The 22,160-nt window shown below is 41.9% G+C and overlaps 1 protein-coding gene across 3 annotated transcripts in view; it reads left to right on the forward strand.

Annotated features, from left to right (window-relative positions):
* The window catches only part of CHAMP1 (chromosome alignment maintaining phosphoprotein 1), a 26,601-nt gene extending 12,930 nt beyond the window's left edge, over positions 1 to 13,671 (forward strand). The window contains exons 1-2 of one of the 3 annotated variants that reach the window (XM_027776221.1): positions 5,342 to 5,976; positions 11,135 to 13,671. In XM_027776221.1, the coding sequence (XP_027632022.1) occupies positions 11,182 to 13,626 (2,445 nt within the window). In that variant the 5' untranslated portion in view covers positions 5,342 to 5,976; positions 11,135 to 11,181 and the 3' untranslated portion in view covers positions 13,627 to 13,671. Of the gene's footprint in view, positions 1 to 5,341; positions 5,977 to 11,133 lie in introns of those variants that run through there. The other 2 variants (XM_027776222.1, XM_014592053.2) reach the window with 2 other exon arrangements.
* Positions 13,672 to 22,160: the final 8,489 nt, after the last annotated feature.

Here is a 22,160-nt window from a genome sequence, read left to right on the forward strand (position 1 = left end):
CGTAGGCCCCAGGCCCGGGGCAGCGGGAGCGGCGTTGCGGACGGCGTTCTGCGCCCCCACCCGGGGCCGCCTTCTCTGCCCCGTCCGCCTGGCGCTGTCGTTATTGTTTAAAAATGAGCCAGGCAGCGCGCAGAATGGGAGGAATCATTTGTAAACCGATAATCTTTTTATTTTTTGGGGGGAGAGGTTTTTGCTATAGGGCACGTGTATTCGCCAGAGAGACAGAAAGCGAGAAATCACCCCCTAAGGGGGGATGGTCACGCCGCAATCCCTTCTCCATTCTCCTCTTGGGATCTTGGGCACGCACGCACTCGCGCCGGGCGTGAGTTTAAGCCACCGGGTTGGGGACGCGAATCGCGGTTGACCACGTGGGAGTCCAGCCACAGAGCCATCACGCTAACTGCTGGTCCCTGTAAATCGAGAATCTGACCAAGATTTGATATCCGGGGTATTTAAGGACTGCAGCTCAATAACAAGCAACCCAAATAAACGTTTGATAAATGACTTGAGCAGACATTTCCCCAGCGAACATGCAGGTGGCCGAAATTCTGGAAAAGATGCTGCGCATCACGAGCGGTTACAAACTTGCACGTCTAAGCAGCAAGCATCACTAGCGGTTATGAACAAGCACGTCTAAGCCAGTTAGCAAAAGCACGCCAAGTGGAGAGTTACGGGGAATGGGCACTGGAGCGCGTTCCGGCAGCTGTGGGAGCAGTTTCCTTAAGATCCAGTAGGTCTAGAAGTGAACGCAGGGACTCGGGCGCAGGCAGCAGGCTTATTCGCGATTGAAATGTCTGTCAGCAGATGGAAACACGTGGTGTAAACACACAGCTATATTCACCCTTAAAAGGAACGAAACTGATATGCGCTGTAGTGTAGCTGGGATCAGAGACAAGGACAAACATTGTAGGATTCCATGCGGAGTAGAGGATGGTCGACTGGGGCCGAGGGAGGAGTTACTGTGTAAGGGGTACATGGCTTCGGTTTGTGGTGATGAAAACGTACTGGAAGTAATTGTGATGATGGCCTCACAATATATTGAGTGCACTTAATGTCACTAAATTGTACTTTTTTTTTCTTTTTCTTTTTTTTTTTTGAGAGGATTTTTGCTATAGGGCGTGTGCACTCGCCATACAGACAGAGACAGACAGAGACAGAAAGCGAGAAATCACCCCCCCAGGGGGGATGGCCACGCTACAATCCCTTCTCCTCCATTCTCCTCTCGGGATCTTGGGCATGCATGCTCACGTGCCCGGTGTGAGTTTAAGCCACCGGGTCTGGGACTAGAACTGCAGTCGACTACATGGGAGTCCAACGACATAGCCATTATGCTAACTGCTGGTTCCCTAAATTGCACTTTTTAAAATGGCTTAAATGGTTAAGTTTTATGTTCGGTTGTACCACACATAAATATATACAAAAAGGCAAAACTACAGAGATAGTTAAAAAAAAAATCAGTGGTTGCCACAGGGAATTTTTAGGGTAGTGAAATTATTCTGTAGACACTGGTAATGTGTTTGTCAAACTGTAGCCCCCATAAGCTATGGACTCAAGTTAGCAATAATGAAGCAGTTGTAACAAATGTCTCATAGAAGCACAAGATATTAATAGTAGGAACAAATGAAGGTGGAATGGAAAGAGTTGGTTTTTGTTTATTTGTTTGTTTTTAATTTCTGGAGGGCACATGTACTAAACAAAGAGAAAAACACAGAAAAGCATCCCCCAATAGACCGTGGTCATGCCACGATCCCATCTCCATTTCTCCATTCTTTTGGGATTTGGACTTGAATCCAAATGCACCTGGTAGGGTTTTCAAGCCACTGAGACTGGCCCTCAGATCTTTGTCTGTGGGATTCAGCTCCCTTAACCCCTAAACTATGGGATTGGCCCTCTTTGTACTTTGTGTTCAGTTTTTAAAAACCAATATTATCTAAAAAAAAAAGTTTGTTTTTAAGAAATTAAGGATGAAGAATAATGCTAGTATGTGTATAGAATAATGGACCTAGCTTTATACCTGCTTTACCTATTTTAATGTAAATAGCTTGGTACCAGCAGATGGCATAATGGTTGTGTCGCTGGACTCCCACATGGCCGACTGCGATTTGAGTCCTGGACCCTGTAGCTTCACTAGACGTGGATGGTTGTGTGCCCAAAATCCCAATAGGAGAATGGAGGACGGGACTAGCAGTTAGTGTACTGGCTATGTCGCAGGACTCCCATGTAGTTGACCATGGTTCACGTCCCGGACCCGGCAGCTTAAACTCACGCCGGACTCATGTGCATGCGTGCCCAAGATCCCAAGAGGAGAATGGAGGAGAAGGGATTGCGGCGTGGCCATCCCCCTGGGGGGTGATTTCTCGCTTTCTATCTCTCTGTCTCTCTTTCTGGCGAGCACACGTGCCCTATAGCAAAAACCTCTTCAAAAAAAAAAAAAGGAGAATGGAGGAGAAGGGATTGCAGCATGGTCATCCCCCTTTTGGGAGGGGGCGTGACTTTTCGCTTTTTGTTCCTGTCTCTGGCAAGCACACCCGCCCTATAGCAAAAATCTCTTTCTCAAAAAAAAAAAAAAAGATTAGTGTTAAAAGCTAGATATCAAAACATGTTTTAAAGGATGATCAATGGTGCTCACTGTGGCAGCTCATGTATTAAAAGAATGATCACTGCTGTTAGACTTCAAGGTAGGAGAAAGTAGATAGGAAGTGGAGTTGGATGGGACATAGGTGTAATACCATGTGATAGCGTTGCATTGAGGAATATGGGTGATGGGCTTGTAGAGCACCAGTAGTTAGAACTGTGTTTTAGAGACAAGATGTAGGCTGTAGAGGCAAAATGTAGGTAAGAGTTTTTTTTAGATCTGGACAGTTTAGAGTTCTTTTAAGCTTAGGAGCTCTGAAATTTAAAGAAAAGGTTTGCTGGAATGTTAAAAGCTAGAGGGAATCTCAGTGGTCTAGCCTCTGCCTGGAGCTGAATTCTGGATTCAGTTCTGTAACGTTGTGGGTTGTTGAACTGCTGTGGGAAAGACTGCATTGTGTTATAGCAGCAATCTAGAACCAGAGTCTCTTGGTTCTTGTGACCTGACTGTTAGCATCTTTGACGAGTTACCTCTCTCTCCCAGCATCACTTCCTCAGTTATGAAATGAAAAGGTCGCACTCAAAGTCTTCTGAGCACCCTTATAGTCCTTTCCCAGCCACTGGCTTCTAGTGAGCTTCTTGTGAGCTCTGCTACCTGATGGAGTAGTTGTTCTAATTTATGAGGGAGGGGTTAATGGAACTGTTGACGAAGGCGGTTTTCCTGCTGGTTTCCACTTTGTTACTTATCCATACTTTTCTTTTTGAAGTTAAATGTACTTAAAAATAACACACATTTTAAGACTGCTGTCCTGGTTACTTCCTTTTGTGTGTTCTCTCATTTGTTAGGAGACTCTCTTAAGATGCTGTTCCTGCCCATAGCCAAACAGTGATCCACTGGGATACTTAGCCTAGTTTGGGAAATGCTGTTCAGTTCTCCATAATCCAATTGATCATGTGGATTCCAAATGTTTAGTAAATTTCATCTTGTTGATTTTGGTCCACTTTACAAATGGCTTTTCAAAATCTTGCCAAATTCTGTTCTACAAGTTGATCATGATACATCAGAAAGAACTTAGATAGTAGAACTTTATTCTGTTCTTTGTCATATGGTGATCATTTGTTTGTCTTGAAGCAAGCTGTTTAATTAAGTTCTTTTAAGTATAAAGTGAAGTTTTTTGTTTTTATTTTTTTAAGAGATTTTTTTTTTTTGCCTTAGGGTGTATATGCTCATCATTGGAGAGAGAGAGACAGACAGACACAGTGAGAGGGAAAGTGAGAACTCACCACCTTTCTACAAGGCGCTATGGCCATGCTGCAGTCCTTTCTCCATTCTCCCAAAATCCTGGACACATGGACACATGCTTGGTGTGACTTTCAAGTCACTGGGCCCAGGACTTAAACCATGGTAGACCATGTGAGAATCCAGAACATAACTGCTATGCCATCTGCTGGTCCCTAAAGTGAGTTTTAAAGTAGAAGATCCCCAAGGTCTTACCTTACCCCCAGGTGCTGCTCAGACTTCCTCTAGTTTTAAAATCTAAGATTGTAAATCTAAGATTGACTCCCTAGTCTTCATGAGAAAATGATAAGATTGAACATATATTTTCTGAGCACATACTGTGCCATGAATGTGCAAGAGTGACAGAGATGAATGAATGAATGGATAATCCCTGCTCTCTGCAAGCCTGGGTGGACTCGGGCTGTAGTGCAGAGACTGACAACTGTTTAAAGTTTACACAGAGCTTGGGGTCCAAGGAAGATAGGGAGGGAGTGGAGAATTGGCCAGTACTTAAAAAGGCATCTTGCCTGAAGAATGGAGGACTGTGGTCTGTGACTGGGTGGCAAGGTAGGAAGTGTAGAGGAAAGGAAGTAGCTTGTGCAACATTTCAGAAGCTTCGAACATTGGGGAATTTTCCATGTGAGAGTACAGTGTAATCAATGGCCAGAGTGAAGAGCTTTATCTACCTTGTTCACATCTTATACTGGGAGACTAGAAATTATACATGGAATCAGATGCCAGAATTAAAGGCCCACAGGGAATAGAGCATGGGGTAGATGAAAGCGTTGGAGTTTATCAGAAGTACATTGTGAGCTATTTGCCAGTTTGTACATGGCCCGTTTAACCTATTTTCTTTTTGTTAACAAACTTAGACTGTGATACTTTCTTTTGGGAATGTATGTGAGAAGAGTAGAGGCCAGGGTGGTCACCGAAGCATCCATTCATTCCTACTTAGAATCTTAGCACCACCATTGTGCCTCCTCCCAGAATCCTCTTCCCTTTTTGCCCGTTGTCCTGTTGATTATTGTCCCTTTATTCACTGAATGTTCATTTGCACTCTGCTGTGTAATATTGATTACTGACAAAACATCACCTGCTCTTAAAGTACAGTCATATCAGCGGTCTTGTGAGTGAATATCAGAGAACTAAAAATGTGGGTTGTACCTTCCCTGAATATATAAGCTCAGGGTGGATTGAGGAGGTTTGGTTAGACAGATGGCATAATCCCACAGTGCATTAGTTTTATTTTTTAAAATTATTTTAGGTTCTTGTCATAGGATACATACACTCACTGGAGAGGAGACAGACAGAGACATTCAGAGAGAGGGACAGTGGGAAGCCACACACACACACACACACACACACACACATATACACACATACACACACACCCGCCCTGGGAGGATGGCCATGCCATAATCCCTTCTCCAGATTTTGGGCATGCATGCACACACACATGTCCAGCGTGATTTTCAAGCTGCCAGGTCTGAGACTGGAACTGTGGTCAGCCATGTGGGAGTCCAGCACCTTAACCACTACACCACCTGCTGGCCCCTACAATGCATTAAGATGAATTTTGACAAGGACCTTATCATGAGTGGCATCTACTGCAGTCTCTGTTGCATTAAAGTAAGTGCCCAGGATTTTTGGATTGGATCTCCCACTGAGAGTGCAGGATGGTGAGAGAAATGCTTGCTGTTTGAGCCAAGTAGTGGTTGAGGTGGTTGGATTCCATGTGGCCGACTGCTCAGTTTTAGTCCTGGATCTGGCAGCTTGAAAACCTCCCTGAGCGTGTGTTCATATGTATGTGCCCCAAATCTGCAAAGCAAGGAAAAATGGAGAAGAAAGGTTTACAGTGTGGCCCACCCTAACCTCTGTCGCTCCCACAAGTGCACATGTCCTTTGGCCAAAATGAAAAAGAAAAAAAAAACACCCAAAAAACAAAACTTGGCTTTTTTTTCTGTGGCCACAAGTTATCACACAGATATAATTTTGACTTTCTTCCCCCCCTTCCAGGTTCAATGTTTTGTCTTTTATATGCTGTACACTATTTTTTGTGGTTTAGTTGAAAAGCCATGTAGATTTCCTGTCCTTTGAAGACGAGTTTTAAGGCATCTGCTAAAATAGTAAGTAGTAGGGATAAGCCAAATTTTAATGTTTAAGAGAATATTTTATGATGAAAAAATTTCTAAAAAGTGCTTGGAACTCTTGAGAAAAAACTATGAAAGCATACATGCCCATTTACAGAGTAATATATTTACATTATGTATGCTAGATATACAAATCTATGTCAGAATTTGGGATATGAAAAGCGAAGTCTGTAGTATTCCAGAAAGTTATTTTTTTTAAAGAGGTTATTAGAGTATAGTAATGAGGATTGGTAGTGGGAGGCATGGGTCGTTGAAACTTTTATTGGCCAGGAGAGTTGTGGTAGGTAGAGGAGGTGGGGGACTTGAGAAAGAGAGAGAATGGTCCCTAAGTCTGATACACAAGCCTGAGCTCTTAATTTGTTATAATGCCTATGTATAATATAATGCCTTTTTATTTTTTTAAAGAATTATTTTATTTAACTTTATTTATTTAAATTTGATCAGAAAGGGACAGAGAGAGAGGGGCAGAGAAGGAAAGTGAGAAAGCAAGCCGCCAGGGCCCGGACTCAAACCACAGTCGGCCATGTGGGAGTCCAGCACCCTTAACCATTACACCATCTGCTGGCCCCTACAATGCCTTTTTAAATATTAGTGTCTTCTGGCTGTTACTGCCATTATGGCCAGATAAGATTTTTTTCTTTAAAAGTTTATTTTTTCTATGAATGAGAAACAGAGCAGCACCCCAAACTAGATCTTTTTGTTTTTTTTAAATTATTTTTTTTTAATTTGAACAGAGTGAGAGCGAGAGAGGGAAAAAATGAGAAAGCAGGCCACCAGGTCTGAGACTCAAACCGTGGTCAGCCATGTGGGAGTCCAGCACCCTCAACCACCATGCAACCTGCTGGCCCCCAAACTGTGTCTTCACACCACAATCCAGCCCCAAATAATGGGCACATGACACACCAGCATATTAAGGGAGGTCCCATGTGGAAACCCAGAACCTTCCTGTGTGGGTTAGCCTCACAAAGCACCACATTTTCCAGTTATGACACCATTCTGTTCCCAGGTAGGATTATTGAGGCACTGATTTTTTTTTTTTTTTTAAAGTCTTTTACATTTTTTGAACATTGGGCTCTGAGGTGGATGGTTAATCCTTCTGTTCTATGCTTTTTAAATGATGTTTGTAAGTTAAAGGCTGCTTTTTAGGTTTTTCTTCAGTACTAAATTATTATATTTATTTTCGTTATAGTCCTACTGACTCTAAAAACAATTTTCTAAAAGACAACATAATTCAGGAGTAATTCAGGAATTAATACTATCTGAAGACAAGCACTTGTTTTCTTGATTAGGTTTTGTGGTTTGTTGTTTTCTTAAACTTTAGACCAAAACAAAAAAACCCTTATATACTGCTAATACAGGTGATAGGAAACAATGTGCTTAGTAATAGCATCTTTTAAAAAATAGAGGTTATCAATATTAGAACTTAAGTATTTTTAAAGTTTTGAAATTAATTAAAGGTGATCCTGTGATTTAAGTATTTCTAATCTTTTACTTGAGGAACAGTAATGTATAAAGAATATATCTTTACCCTGTCATTATTATTAGCAAAAAAAAAACATGTTACATGCTGTCATTAATGGCTGGCACTTTTGGTAAGTGATACAGTGTAATTTAATGAAAAAAATTCACTTGGTGAAGTGGATTAGCAGTTATAGGGGCTCACTGAGAATGGCTTATCAGAAATGGAAGTTGGAGAGAACTGGAAGTGTGAGAAGTAGAAATGGAAATAGTGAAGAATCAGAGAGTCCAGAATAAAATCATACACGAAATTCAGTAAGTGCTATATGGAATATTGCATGTTGGTGAAGAAAAAGATTGTGCACTGACTTGGAGTGAAAAAAATAAGCTGGATCCCTCCCACAGTCCTTAACATCAGATGAATTGAAAATACAAATATAGGCCATCAAGTGGCATAGTTGTTTTCACATGGCCAATTCTGTAGATCATGTCCTGGATCCAGCAGTTTGGAAGACACGCTGGGCACATGTGCGCATGTGCCAAAAATCCTAAGAGGGGAATGGAGGAGAAGATACTTTGGCATGGCCACCCCCCAAGGGATGATTTCTTACTTTCTCTATCTCTCTCCGGCAGGGACACATGCCCTGTGGCAAAAATTAAAAAACAAAAATTCATAAATAGGGCCAGCTAGCTTGATGGCATAGTGGTTAAGGTAGCTGGATACCATTTGGCAAACTGGGTGGCTCAAGTCCTGGACTTGGTGACTTGAGAAACTTGCTGGGCCCCAGCATCCTGGAAGGAGGGAGAGATGGAGAGAGAATAGTGCATGACCATTTATCATGGGAGGGAGGTTCTCCTATTCCATCTCCCTCTCTCCTTTCCTTCCTTCCGTCTCTCTCTCTGGCAAATGCATTTGTCCTCCAGTTAAAAAAAAAAAAAAAGTAAAAGTGAAATTATAGGCAACTGCAGTTCGAGCCCTGGACCCAGAGACTTGAAACTCATGCCGGCTGTGTGTGCATGTGTGCCCAAAATCCTGAAAGAGCATGGAGGAAGAGGGATTGCAGCATGGCCATCCTCCTAGGGAGTGAATTCTCACTTTCTCTCTGTCTCTGGTGAGTTCGTTCACCCTGTAGCAAAAATATCTCTAAAAATAATTTTAAAAAGCAAGAAAAATTACTAAGTAATTATAAAAATAATGAAATAGGAAGCATACTTAAAACCCAGAGTGAAAAAGTCTTTTAGTTTTTAATTTGTATGTGAACCAATTGTATGTAGTTAAAAAAATACATATAAATAAAGAGACATGATAAAATAATTTCAGTAAAAGGGCTTATGTCTTTTATATACAAAGATGATGGTTATTATTTTTAAAGGATGATTTTATCTAATTAATTTTTTAATTCTACTAGAGAGGAACAGAGTGAGAGTGAGGCAGGAGGAGTGAGAAAGCAAGCTGCCAGGTCCGGGACTTGAACCACAGTTGGCCATCTGGGAATCCAGTGCCCTTAACCACTGCACTACCTGCCAGCCGTACGAGGATTATTATTATTTATTTGAAGAGATTTTCGCTATAGGGCGTGTGTGCTTGCCAGACAGACAGAGAGAGATGTAGAGACAGAAAGCGAGAAATCACCCCCCAAGGGGGATGGTCACCCCACAATCCCTTCTCCATTCTCCTCTTGGGATCTTGGGCACGCACGCACACGTGCCCGGCATGAGTTTTAAGCCACTGGGTCCGGGACGCGAACCGTGGTCGACTATGTGGGAGTCCAGCGACATAGCCATTACGCTAACTGCTGGTTCCCTACGAGGATTATTTTTAAGTCACTAATAAAAATAGTTGAACCAGCACTTCATAGGAACAGAGACACATAGCAAATAAAGGAAAGTGTTCCATCTTTTTCATTAAAGAAAAGCACAGTAAAACATATCAGTCTTTACCTAAGTATAACAAGGATTAGGAATATAATTATACTTGGTGTTGATGAAGGAGTTGGGCAGTTATCCCTCATATGTACACTGTTGGTATGTAATAGTATTACAGCTTTTGAGAGTTTGGTAAACTATATCAATTTTAAATGCAAATAGCCTTGCATCAGGTAATGTGCAGAAATACCCTCACATACAGTGATAGGTACAAAGGTAATTCAGTGTTTAATCTATGTAAAAATTTCCTAAATAAATTATTAAAGCTAGTTGTTAAATAATATGTTTAATAGAATTTCATTTATGTGAAATGTGTGTATGGAATGGTATATGCCTGAAACATTTTTTCAGTAGATACATAGTATATTGGCTTCCCTTGGGGAATGATACTGTATTTTGATTCAGTGAGTTTTTGTTTTTTTAGTGTTGCTATAGGATGTATGTACTCACGAGAGAGAGGGAAAAAGAGAGAGAAATCACCCCCCAAGAGGGATGGCCACACTACAGTCCCTTCTCTTAGAATTTTGGGAATGTATATACATGTGCCCAGGCTGATTTTTAAGCTTCTGGATCCAGGACTCTAACCATGCAGCTTAACCTCCACACCACCTGCTGGCCCATGAATGAGTGTTTTAAACTGTGTATTTCTATTATTTTTACCACTTAAGAGTACTGGCCTAGGGCCTGCAGGTGGCATAGAAATTTAGGTGCTGGATCCTATATTATATTGCTGGCTGCATGGTTCAAGTTCCAGTCCCAGCAGCTTGGAGAAAACACCAGGCACATGTGCATATGTGCCCCAAACCCCTAGAGGATACTGGAAGAGAAGGGATTATGGTGTGGCCATCCTTCATGGAGATGGTGATTTTTTTATTACCCCCTACCCCTGCAAGCACATGTGCCCTGTACCAAAAACTAGAAAACAGAACATTGACTTAAAGTTTTAAAAAGTCATCTTTTTTGGCAACTAAATCTGGCCTCAACTGTGTCATTTCTTTGAATTATCCTTTGTGTGCTGTATACTCCTTCATGTCATCCATGATCTTTGCTAGAGGTTCTCTCTACCCAAGGTTTTACCATAGTGTGCATGTGCTCACGAGAGACAGAGAGGGGAAGTGAGAAATACTCCCCATGGGATTGGAATAGCCATACTTCAATCCCTTCTCCATTCTTGAGATTTGGGGCACACATGCACATACACCCAGTGTGATTTTCAAGCCTCCCTGTCCAGGACTCAAGTCATGGTCAGCCACGTATGAATGCAGTGCCTTAACCACCATGCCACCTATTGGCCCCTCAGCTAGTGTGTCTTACTCATAGGTCTTTCCTAATAGCCTCTCTACATTGCTTTCCACATTATCATCTCCCCAACCTATGTAAGTGCCATATTGCAGTGCTTTGTTTTAAATCCAAGTGCATAGACTATCATAAGACATGAAACAATCCATTTACTTAATGAATGAACAAAATACTTAGAGATGGATAAAACAACATAAAATATGTTGATATTAATACAGCATCATGGTAAAAAAATGCCATTTTTTTCATAACTTGTACTTCCTGAAGGGGATTTCAAGTTTCTTAGCCTTAAGTAGACTAGATTGAATTCTGTTATTTATTCATCTTTAGTTAATAAAGCAAAATAATAGTAAATGTCACTTTAGACGTAAAATTATGCATTTGTAAAATGGACTAATTTTATTCATAAAATTATGTTCCATGAAAATAACTTACTTTTACTTTATTGCAGCAATATTGAACATTTTTAAAGAATATAATCGTGCACATAACAGAAAAATGGAAGTATTCCAGGAACTTCGTAAACCGACAGCACGATTGGAATGTGACCATTGCAGTTTCAGAGGCACAGACTATGAAAATGTACAAATCCATATGGGCACCCTCCATCCAGAATTTTGTGATGAAATGGATGCTGGTGGGTTAGGGAAAATGATATTTTACCAGAAAAGTGCAAAGCTATTTCACTGTCATAAATGCTTCTTCACCAGCAAGATGTACTCAAATGTATACTACCACATCACGTCCAAGCATGCAGCACCAGAGAAATGGAACGATAACTCAAAAAATCAGTTGAACAAAGAAACAGATCCCGTGAAAAGCCCTCTTCCTGAGCACCAGAAAATACCCTCAAATTCAGCAGATCTTTTGAAACCCATGCCTGCCCCTTCCCTGGAAACACAGAAACTTTGTCCTGTTTTGTCTCCAGAATCACCAAAACCTACTCCTCTCACTCCCATGGAGCCTCAGAAACCTGGCTCCCTTGTTCCTCCTGAGTTACAGACACTGTCTCTTCCTTCTCCTGAGTCTTCAAAACCTGCCTCTCTTTCTTCTGAACTTCCAAAAACAGTTCCTGTTTCTGAATCTCAGAAACCTGTCCCTGATCCTTCTCCAGAACCACAGAAACTTGCCCCTGTGTCTCCTGAGTCAGTCAAGGCAACTCTTATTCATCCTAAACCTCAGAAACACTCCCATTTTCCTGAATCATTGGGGCCGCCTTCAGCTTCATCTCCAGAGTCTCCTGTTCTAGCCACTTCCCCTGAACCCTGGGGACCTTCCCCAACTGCATCTCCAGAATCTCGGAAGCCAGCCCGCACTGTGTCACCAGAGCCAAGGAAGCCATCCCCTTCAGAGTCTCCTGAACCTTGGAAGCCATTCCCTGCTGTCTCTCCAGAGCCTAGGAGACCAGCTCCAGCTGTGTCACCAGGTTCTTGGAAGCCAGGACCACCGGGGTCCCCTAGGCCTTGGAAATCCAGTCCTTCAGCATCTTCAGGGCCTTGGAAACCAGCGAAACCAGCTCCATCAGTATCTCCTGGACCTTGGAAACCAATTCCTTCTATATCACCTGGGCCTTGGAAACCAGCTTCATCTGTGTCCCCTGCTTCCTGGAAGTCTTCGTCAATCTCACCTGGTTCCTGGAAATCTCCCCCGGCATCTCCTGAGTCATGGAAGTCTGGCCCACCAGAACTCCGAAAGACAGCTCCCACCATGTCGCCTGAACATTGGAAGGCAGTTCCCTCAGTGTCTCCTGAGCTTCGCAAACCAGGCCCACCACTATCCCCAGAGATCCGAAGTCCAGCAGGCTCTCCAGAACTCAGAAAACCCTCAGGGTCACCAGACCTTTGGAAGCTTTCTCCTGACCAACGGAAAACTTCTCCTGCTTCATTTGATTTTCCTGAGTCCCAGAAAAGTTCCTGTAGTGGTTCTCCAGATCTTTGGAAGTCTTCCTTTTTTATTGAACCTCAGAAACCTACTGTCTTCCCTGAGACCCGGAAACCAGGTCCTTCTGGGTCATCTAATGAGTCCCCCAAAACAGCCTCAGATATCTGGAAGCCTGTTCTCTCTATTGATACTGAACCTAGAAAACCTGCTCTGTTTCCTGAACCTACCAAATCAGCCCCTCCTGTTTCTCCAGAATCACGAAAACGTGCTCTTTTTCCAGAACCCCGGAAACACGCTCTTTTCCCTGAACTCCCCAAATCTGCTATGTTCTCAGAATCTCAGAAGACAGTTGAGCTTGCTGATGAACTACAAATAGATGCCATAGATGATCAAAAGTGTGATATTTTAGTTCAGGATGAACTTATAGCCACACCTAAGAAACTCTTAGAAGACACTTTATTTCCTTCCTCTAAGAAGCTCAAGAAGGACAACCAAGAGAACTCAGATGCTGAGCTCAGTAGCAGTGAGTATATAAAAACAGATTTAGATGCGATAGATATTAAGGGCCAAGAATCAAGCAGTGATCAAGAGCAGGTTGATGTGGAATCTATTGATTTCAGCAAAGAGAGCAAAATGGAATTGGCAAGTCCAGAGCAGTCCAAAAATGTACTACAATTTACTGAAGAAAAAGAAGCTTTTATCTCTGAAGAAGAAATTGCAAAATATATGAAACGTGGAAAAGGAAAGTATTATTGCAAAATTTGTTGCTGTCGTGCTATGAAAAAAGGTGCTGTTTTGCATCATTTGGTTAATAAACATAATGTTCATAGTCCTTACAAATGCACAATTTGTGGAAAGGCTTTTCTTTTGGAATCTCTTCTTAAAAATCATGTAGCAGCCCATGGGCAAAGTTTACTTAAGTGTCCACGTTGTAATTTTGAATCCAATTTCCCAAGAGGCTTTAAGAAACATTTAACTCATTGCCAAAGTCGGCACAATGAAGAAGCAAATAAAAAGCTAATGGAAGCTCTTGAAACACCACTTGAGGAGCAGCAAATGTGACTTTTAAACTGAATATTTGCTCTACAAAGTCGTTTGTCAAAAACTTTCATTTTTTGAAAGTAATAACTTACCAAATAGCCTGGTAGGATCAGTAGAAGTTGATGTGTATGGTGTACTGTGTTTGTTTCAGTAGTGTCATAAAGAATAGATATTTGGGTTTGTTTTTTTTTTTTTTTTTCATGGTTTATGTGACTGTCTTGTAAATAAATTTCTACTATAGGAGATGGATAAAACTTCTCATTTCTTTCAAGTAGGTAGACATTCCACTTAATCAAGAGCAAATGTATTCCAAACATCTAGTTAAAGTGTATCTTTGTGTGTGTACATTAAACCAATTTTAGATGGTGGAAATTATTGGAATATTTAAAAATTAGGCATAAAATTTGAGAAAAACTTTGTTCCCTTTATATTTTCAGATCATCAGAGTTATTTTCTATTTGATCATGTAAAATTAGTTTATAAATCTTGAACATTTTGTAGATGTTTATTAGCTTTTATATGCTTTGAAAGTTAAGAGTCTCAGGGTTGCTGATTTTCTGCCAATGAAGAAAATTGAGTAGTTCTTTATAACAGTTTGCAGCCTCCTACTGGAGACTTAGGGGAAAGATTAGTGTGATTTTAGGTCATTCTTGTCCTTAGTTGTTTCCAGTGGAGTCTTCCACTCAGTACCTTACTGAAACCTGGCTCTTTGCTTCCCTGCCAGCTCACACTGACATGATTCTGAATTGCCAAATGTGTTAGAGCTTGTATCTCCTACTCCTGTGCCTTACATGTCACCAATTGGGGCTTAAGGGCAGTAGAATGAGTAGGAACTTAAAGTCTTCCAGATCACAATAGAAACATTTATAAATAGACCATTTTGTAAAATATACCAATTTAATGTTTTTCATAGTTGTTACTGTAAATACCTTGTACCTGTTTATGGATTATTTTATTCTAAGGTATTTTGTCAAATGCGTATCCATCAAATTAAAATGATGTTCATGTTGGCAGCATCTTCATGTGTGTTTTCTTTTGTCTAATTTTTATCGTATGATACCCAAATTTTGTTCCCTATTTCCACTTGTATTCAACATATGAAGAGACTTCATAAAATTTGTAAAAATGGAATTACAGCACAAATTTATTTTCACGTGAAAAGATTTTGAGATCTTTTTATGGTTTTTGTCATAATATACATTTTTCATGAAGGCCCTTCATGCTAGTTTTCATTTCTGGAGCAGCATTTTCTAAGCTTTTTTTTCACTGAGTTCTATGGTCAAGTAAATTAGAGAAATACTATATTGGGCATTCTGTGAACAACCTTATCTGTGCACTTTGACATATTACAGGTGTTTTAATCCCAGTGGTTGCCTGTACTGACTGCTTCATTTAAACCGTAAGGCCTTTAGTGTCACAGGATTCTTTTGTGTAGCCAGCATTGTAATACTGGGGTCAGTTTAGCTGTTCCTAGACATTATTGTTTTTTGAGGAAGGGAAAGACAGGCAGAGACAGGGTCTCACCTTGTCCCCATCCTTCCTAGCCTACCAGTTAGCTGGGAGGACAGTTACACACAGCTACACTAAGTGGCTGCATCACCACGGCTAGCCCAGACCTGTTTGGATCAGAAACAGTTTTTTGCTTTTTCTTTTTACTCCATCATGAATGTGCCGACTGGGAAGGAAGATCCTGTGGACTTCGGGTCTATGAGGGGACTTCAGAAAGTCTGTGGAAAAATGGAATGAACATATGAATTCCCCCCCCCTTTTTTTTTTCATGTATACACATCCCATGAACTTTTTGATGATCCATCAGTTGACTGCTTTGGTGAGCATAGGCAGGGCAGAGGTGTCTGCTGCTGTCATTAATGTACATGGCTCCTGGTGGACAGACTTCCCATTTTGGATTTCCTTCTAGGTAACAAGTAGAACAGGTATATCTTGCAGTGCCATTTGCTCCTCTGTATTGAGTGGAAATTATTAGTGGAAATATGAAAATGTTCTAGCACCCAGAAACCTTACTGGAAATGCAATCCTCACAAATTGTCCATTCCTTAGGGCTTCACCCTCTTTCATAAAAACCCACCCTCCTGTATCTTTGCTCAAGGTGAATCCACAGTAAGGTCATGTGACTTGCTGTCTGCAGTAGATGTTTCAGAATGTTGCCCTAGGATGTGGTTATTTGCCAGGTAAGTGAAGATGCTTGTGTAATTTGGACTTCATAAACCACTGTCTTGGCTTGCCTCACTTAAGGCTTTCAATTTTTTTTCTCTTACCTCTAAGGTCCCAGTGAACTGTAGCATTTCAGCTTTACCTTTAGGTGACTTTGCCTCCTGCATAATAACATCTCTAATCAATATGCACAACTCCATCTTGCTTTTCTCTGTAATTACAACTCTTTTTAATGAACTCAATCTAGTGACTTCACATAATGCTGGAAGGAATAAACTATACCATCATTTACTCCAAATTTATGTACTCAATGCCATTATATTTTAGGTGGCCAATTTAGATTTCATTCATTTTAGTCTTCATGAGTTACATGATTTGTCCATAGCAGATACTGCTTTCATTTTAAATATTGGTGTGGATCTAAAGCTTCATCCTCCATTCTCTTGGGATTTTGGGCATGCTCACACACATTCCCAGTGTTTTTTCAAGACACTGGGTCGCTGGAACCTGCACTGTTGGCTGCCATGGTAGGAAAGACCAAGTGGTAGCTACTAGACTTGCACCACTGTGGGCCACCAGGTAGAGTGGGGGCTTATGGAGGTCAAGTGGTCAGTGGCATATTAGCTTAGGTCCTATACAGTGCCCAGTGCATATGGCATCAGTTTCAAGTAATCGGATCCAAGACTTGAACTGCAGTTGACCGTATGGGAGTCCAGTTCCTTTAATCACCATGCCACTTCTGGTCCTGATTAAGAAAACTCAGAAGGAACCTTTTTTTTTTTTTTTTTTCCCTTCCTGTTTTTCTTCTCTCTTTTTTTTTTTTTTTTTTTTTTTTTAAATTACTCTATACCATTACAGCATGTCTCAGATGAACTTTTAAATGCCTTATTTAGGCTTGAAAGACATGTCAAGAACTTGCCACCAAACTTCACCATAGAACCTGTAGATTTTGGTGAATTTCTTTTTTTCTTGGGTCCTTGGAAATATCCAGAATATCCTGAGATTCCCAGGATGGCCAGGAATTGACCTTGTTGCCCTGTAAGGCTGGGGACCTTGTAATTTAGGTATCAGGCTGTCTTAGCCCCTATCCAGGGGCTTTGTAAGCATTGGCTCTGTGAAGTCAACTTTATCTCCTAAAATCATCTGCTCATAACTGGTCCTATGTGCATCACTATGAAACATGTTAACATTAAATCCTTGTATATATGACACTTTTTTCCATTTAGGTCCTGTTACAAGACAAGCAGATTCTTATTGAACTTGCACATATGCAAATGACAGCATAAATGTGTGCTTCTGTTTATGAAAGTTAAATCTATTAAATTGCTACCAATTATTGTTTTAGAAGAGAAAGGAGTTTCTTAAATCAAGAAAATAGAATATTAGGGAACCAGCAATTTTAAGTTTTTTTCTTTGCTATAGGATGTGTGCATGCACCAGAGAGAGACAGAGGGAACATAATAGATCACCCCCCAGGGGAGTATGGCCACACTGCAGTTCCTTCTCTGGTCTCCTGGGATTTTGGGAGCATGTACACACCCAGCATGATTTTCAAGCCAGCAGGTCTAGGACTTGAACCACAGTAGGCTGTGTGGTGAGTTCCTTCACCACCACACCACTTGCTGGCCCTGGAAATGAGCAATTTTTGAGTAAAGATCCATATATTTATAATCCTCACTACGATCAGTCCTGTGCAATCAGCTCTCATCTCGTTTGACCTTGGTTAGCAACATCCTGAATCCATTGGTTTCTCGGCTAGGTCTTGGACACCCTTCCTCAGTCCAATGGTGTGACCTTATTATTATTTCAGTAATAACCTTGGATGCCTGCATCAAGAGCACTCTAGGTCTTGCCCAGGTCTCTGGAATCCTAATTATAGACAAGCATTCAAATCTCAAATTTGTTGATTCCACAGGACAGCTGAAATAGGGTGCTTGTCCTGCACTAAGCAATGAACCTAATTCTGCATTGTCCTGGACAGCCAGCACAGGGTGCTGTCAGCCTCAGCCAGTGAGCTTCCTCCTGACCCACCCTTGATGGCCAGCAGGGGGTGGAGACTCACTTTCCAACCTGTGAAGCCCTGGTTTCTGCTCCTTCCAAATTGGTGCCTTAGAGGACAGGAGCTTACCCTCCTCAGTACCCACCAGAGGGTACCACCTGACTGAGAGACTGGCTGCTGTCCCAGTGAGTAGCACCTTCCTGTTCTGGCCTGCTGCTGAATGGCAACCCCTGAGCTGAGGGAGAGGAAGGACCAGAGTCCCTGGACAAGAACCAAATGTCCACGTATGTGGGACTCACATCTTAGGTGATGAGGGAATGACGTGACCTCATTCTGCCCCTCATGACTAGAATCAGGATGTTCTATGCCTGCCCTGCAGATGCTCTAAGGAGCCCTCCCAGGCCCTTGGTCCGTGTTGTAGGTGGCAGAGAAACAATGTCCTGGGAATGTGCTGTGCAGGGCACAAGGGTGCCTGCTGGTCTGCTCAGTGGCAAAAACAAGAGGCTAGAACATACTTGTTTCAGTTGTGTTTTCACTGATGCAAGGGTGTCAGGGACCAAAGCTCATCCCAGCTTTGTTGATTGTCTCTCAGGTCCATCTGCAAGCACTCTGCTTTGCTATCTGGATTGGAAATGCTGGTTTACAATAAAGTGATGTTTCTCTTGTGGCCTTGGGTGGTTGCCCCAGGTAGTGGAGTAGCCATAGTTCCAGGAAAATGCAGTTTTGCTCCATGTTCTTTGAGGGACAAGTCTTCAACTCAGGGAATTAAAATTGATGTAACAGGTGAAGTTTTCTGTGCAAGTTCATTTAATAAAGACTTCACCATTTTTACCTTTTTTATTTTTTGGAGAGGTCTTTGCTATAGGGCCCATGAGCTCGCCAGAAAGACAGAGACAGAGAGACAGAAAGTAAGGATGGTCATGCCACAATCCCTTCTCCATTTTCCTCTCAGGATCCTGGTCATGCACGCACATGCACCCTGCGTGAGTTCAAGCCACTGGGTCTGGGACTCGAACTGCAGTCGACTACATGAAAGTCCAGTGACACGGCCATCACACCAACTGCTGGTCCCTTCACCTTTTATAAGTATACAATTTAGTGGAATTTACCCCATTGTCAGAGTTGGGCAATGATTTATCTATTTCAGAGCATTTTAATTATCTGAAAGTAACCTCAGTACCTAAGAAATCACCCTCACATCCTGCTTCTGGCCCCTGTGGATTTGCTTTCTGTCTCTGCATCTGCCAGTTCTGGACACTCTACCTACACGGACTCACACTGCGCAGCCCTTCATGTCCTGATTCACTCACTTCAGTCACTTCCATGGTTCATCCATGTCATGGCATGAGCATCATTCTTTTTATGTTTGTGCTTAAATAGAATGTATTAAAAATTAAATTAAAAAAAAGAAATGAGATAATTTTGCCATTTAAACTATTTTATTATGTGTCTGGTTTTTTTAATTATTTAATTTTATTTATTATTGCTATAGGGAGAGAGAGAGAGAGGGAGGGAGGAAAGGAGGGAGAGGGAGAGAGAGACAGAAAGTGTTTAGAAAGCAAGCTGCCAGGTCTGGGATTTGAACCACAGTCAGCCATGTGAAAGTCTAGCACCTTAACCACCATGCCACCTGGTGGCTCCTCTTCATTTTTTTTTTAACTATTAATGTGCTGTATATTGGTTCAGCCAAAGATATTACCATACACATTATCATAAACAGATAAACAGGGTATCACTGTGTTATAATCATCCTGCCTCAGCTTAATGAATAGCTGAGTGCACAGGTATTAACGGCCATTCTGGCATTTTAGTGTGGACCAAAAACTGAACTCAGGCCTCCTTTGTGGACTCAGCCTGTCAACAAACAGCGTCCAACATGTGCTACCATGGTTGATCCTAAAGTTTTTAATTATATTAAATGAGAGAGAAACAATAGAGAGACACAGGGAAAGGGTATGACAGATTTTTTTTAAACATGGTCATTGCATTGTGATCTCCTTGCTCCAGGCTCCCAATCAGCTGTGATTACAGGTGCACACAGCTGCACCTGGTATGTTCAGGTTGACCTGGGACCTGAATCAGGTCCCCAATATGTCCTCTACTCCCCCCAAGTGGAGTGGCAGCATTATCTGTGTGATACCACAGCTTGGCACAAACTAAGTGTACAGTTATCTGGCATTAACTGTGAGGTAGGGCACAGGGACCCTAAAAATATAGTTGGGCATAGACCCAAAATGAAATTACAAAATAGCTAAGCTTCGAAATGGAGACACAAGAGCTCAGCAGCAGCTCAGCTCTCACAGAACCACTTGCTCACAAGAAATGACTTGCAGCAGTAACTCAATGATTAAACTAGGCAGCATGACCTAAAGCAAATGTAGCAATGAAGGCTTTTTCCAGGTCCCACCACATTCCTGGAAGACAATCGTTTTTGTGGTCTAAAACTTTTAGACAATGAAAGTCTCATGACCTTTTTATCCACTCCAAAATCAGTTAAAAAAAATAACTGGATCTATCTAACATGTGACCCCATCACAAGGGGAACATATGCACAAGCTCCTCCTGACTACTTCGCTGCCTGGGAGCTGTTTTCTACTTCAGTAAACTCCACGTTGCTATCCCCTTTCTGTATCTGCATTTCTAATTCTTCATGAGCATGAAACAAAGAATCAGGTTCACTGCTCTTTCTGGACTGGATATGGACCCATGCCCCCCAATGTCCCCTATCAATTGTATTTACATTATTGTGTGACCATTAACCTCCAGAAGCTTTTTCATCTTCCCTAGCTTGACCTTTGTACTTGTTGAATACTAACTTCCTGCCCTAAGCCTCTGGAGACCAGTAGAGGTTGAATATTCCTAATCAGAAAATATGAAGTGTGAATTGTTTTAGGTTTTGAACACTTTTTTCACTGACATGAAGTCAAAAGTTGAAAATTTCACATTTGACTTCATGTGTCAGGTGGTAGTCAAAATGCTGCAATACAAAAACTTTATACAAAATTATCTTCGGCTATATGTACAAGGTTTATGTGAAACCTAAAGGAATTTTACATTTAGATTTTAGTCCTGTCCTCAAGATAACTCATCATGTATTTGCAAATGTTCCAAAAATTTAAAAAAAGTACAAAATCTGAACTAGAGAGAGTTCTCAACCACTTCAAATACAGATATTCAGCCTGCATTGTACTTTTTTTCCTGTGATTTGAGTGTTCCAGGTATTTCATGTAAGTGGAATAGTACAATATTTGTCAGTTTGTGTGTAGCTTAGTTCATTGAGCATAATGATTTAAGATTCATTTATTTGGTAGCATGTATCAGAATTTCCTTCATTTTCCATTGTTTAGGGTTAGGGGTTAAGGTTGGAGTTTGGGGTAAGGGTTAAGGGTGAGGGGTAGATGTTGAGGTTTTGGAGTTAAGGTTAGAATTAGGAGTCAGAACTTGAGGGTTAGGGTTTAGGGGGTGAGGTTAGGGAGTAGGGTTAGTATGGAAGATAAGGAGGTAGAGGGTAGGTCTCAGGGTTAAAGGTGAGACTTTCATGAAGGGTCTTTGAGGAAAACTACCTATGCCAAGCCGTATTCTGTACAGGCCTGTTGAGACTGAGCCTGGCTGTAATGGAGGGCAGATGGTCTCTCAAATCAGTACAACCAGCCCCTCTCCACCATCCAGGGGTTCTTTATGGCCACCCACCTGCTTGTCCATGCTGCTGCCTCCAAGAGAAAGGAAGTGAGCCACACCTGCTTCAGGAGTGGAGTCCAGGAAGGCAAGTTGGATCTGCTGCATTGCAGATTAAAATATCCGGTCAACTCTGCATGGCAAATCAGTAATTGCTACTGGGTGAGGGTAGTGGACAGGCCCTGAAAGCCTCTTGCTCAGGCCTGTTTCCTCAACTGTAGAATGGGATTGGGGCATGGCCATCACCAGGGCTGCTTTTGACAAAGTGCCTTGGTGGCCCAAGAACTCTGACCCCTCAGAGGTGGTGGAATTCCATCTCCTGGAGTAGCCATCAGGAGGCTGGGTGATGGTGACCACAAATGATCAACTGGCCTGGCCTCTGGCCTAGATTCTCTGGTCCCTTCCCAGCACCAGGGAAACTGGTATATGGACATCCCCGAGTTACCTTCACACTGTCTTCCCTGGCCTTCACCATATGCTGGGCATCCACTGCAGCATGTTCTCTCTACAAAATCTGTGTGAGTCTGGCTAGGCAGCAAGGGTGCCATATGACACCCCACTTCCTGAGCAGCATACCCACCTGTTGCACCTTCCTGCTGTCCCCCCACTCAGGGAGAATAATCCAGTGGCCTCCATGGCATAGGGCTCACCCATGACATCTCCTAGTCTGATTCTGGTCAGTTCTTCCCTCCCAGCGAATGTTTCGAGA

The sequence above is a fragment of the Tupaia chinensis genome, unplaced genomic scaffold, assembly GCF_000334495.1.
Source record: "Tupaia chinensis unplaced genomic scaffold, TupChi_1.0 Scaffold000644_1, whole genome shotgun sequence".
NCBI classification, from domain to species: domain Eukaryota; kingdom Metazoa; phylum Chordata; class Mammalia; order Scandentia; family Tupaiidae; genus Tupaia; species Tupaia belangeri.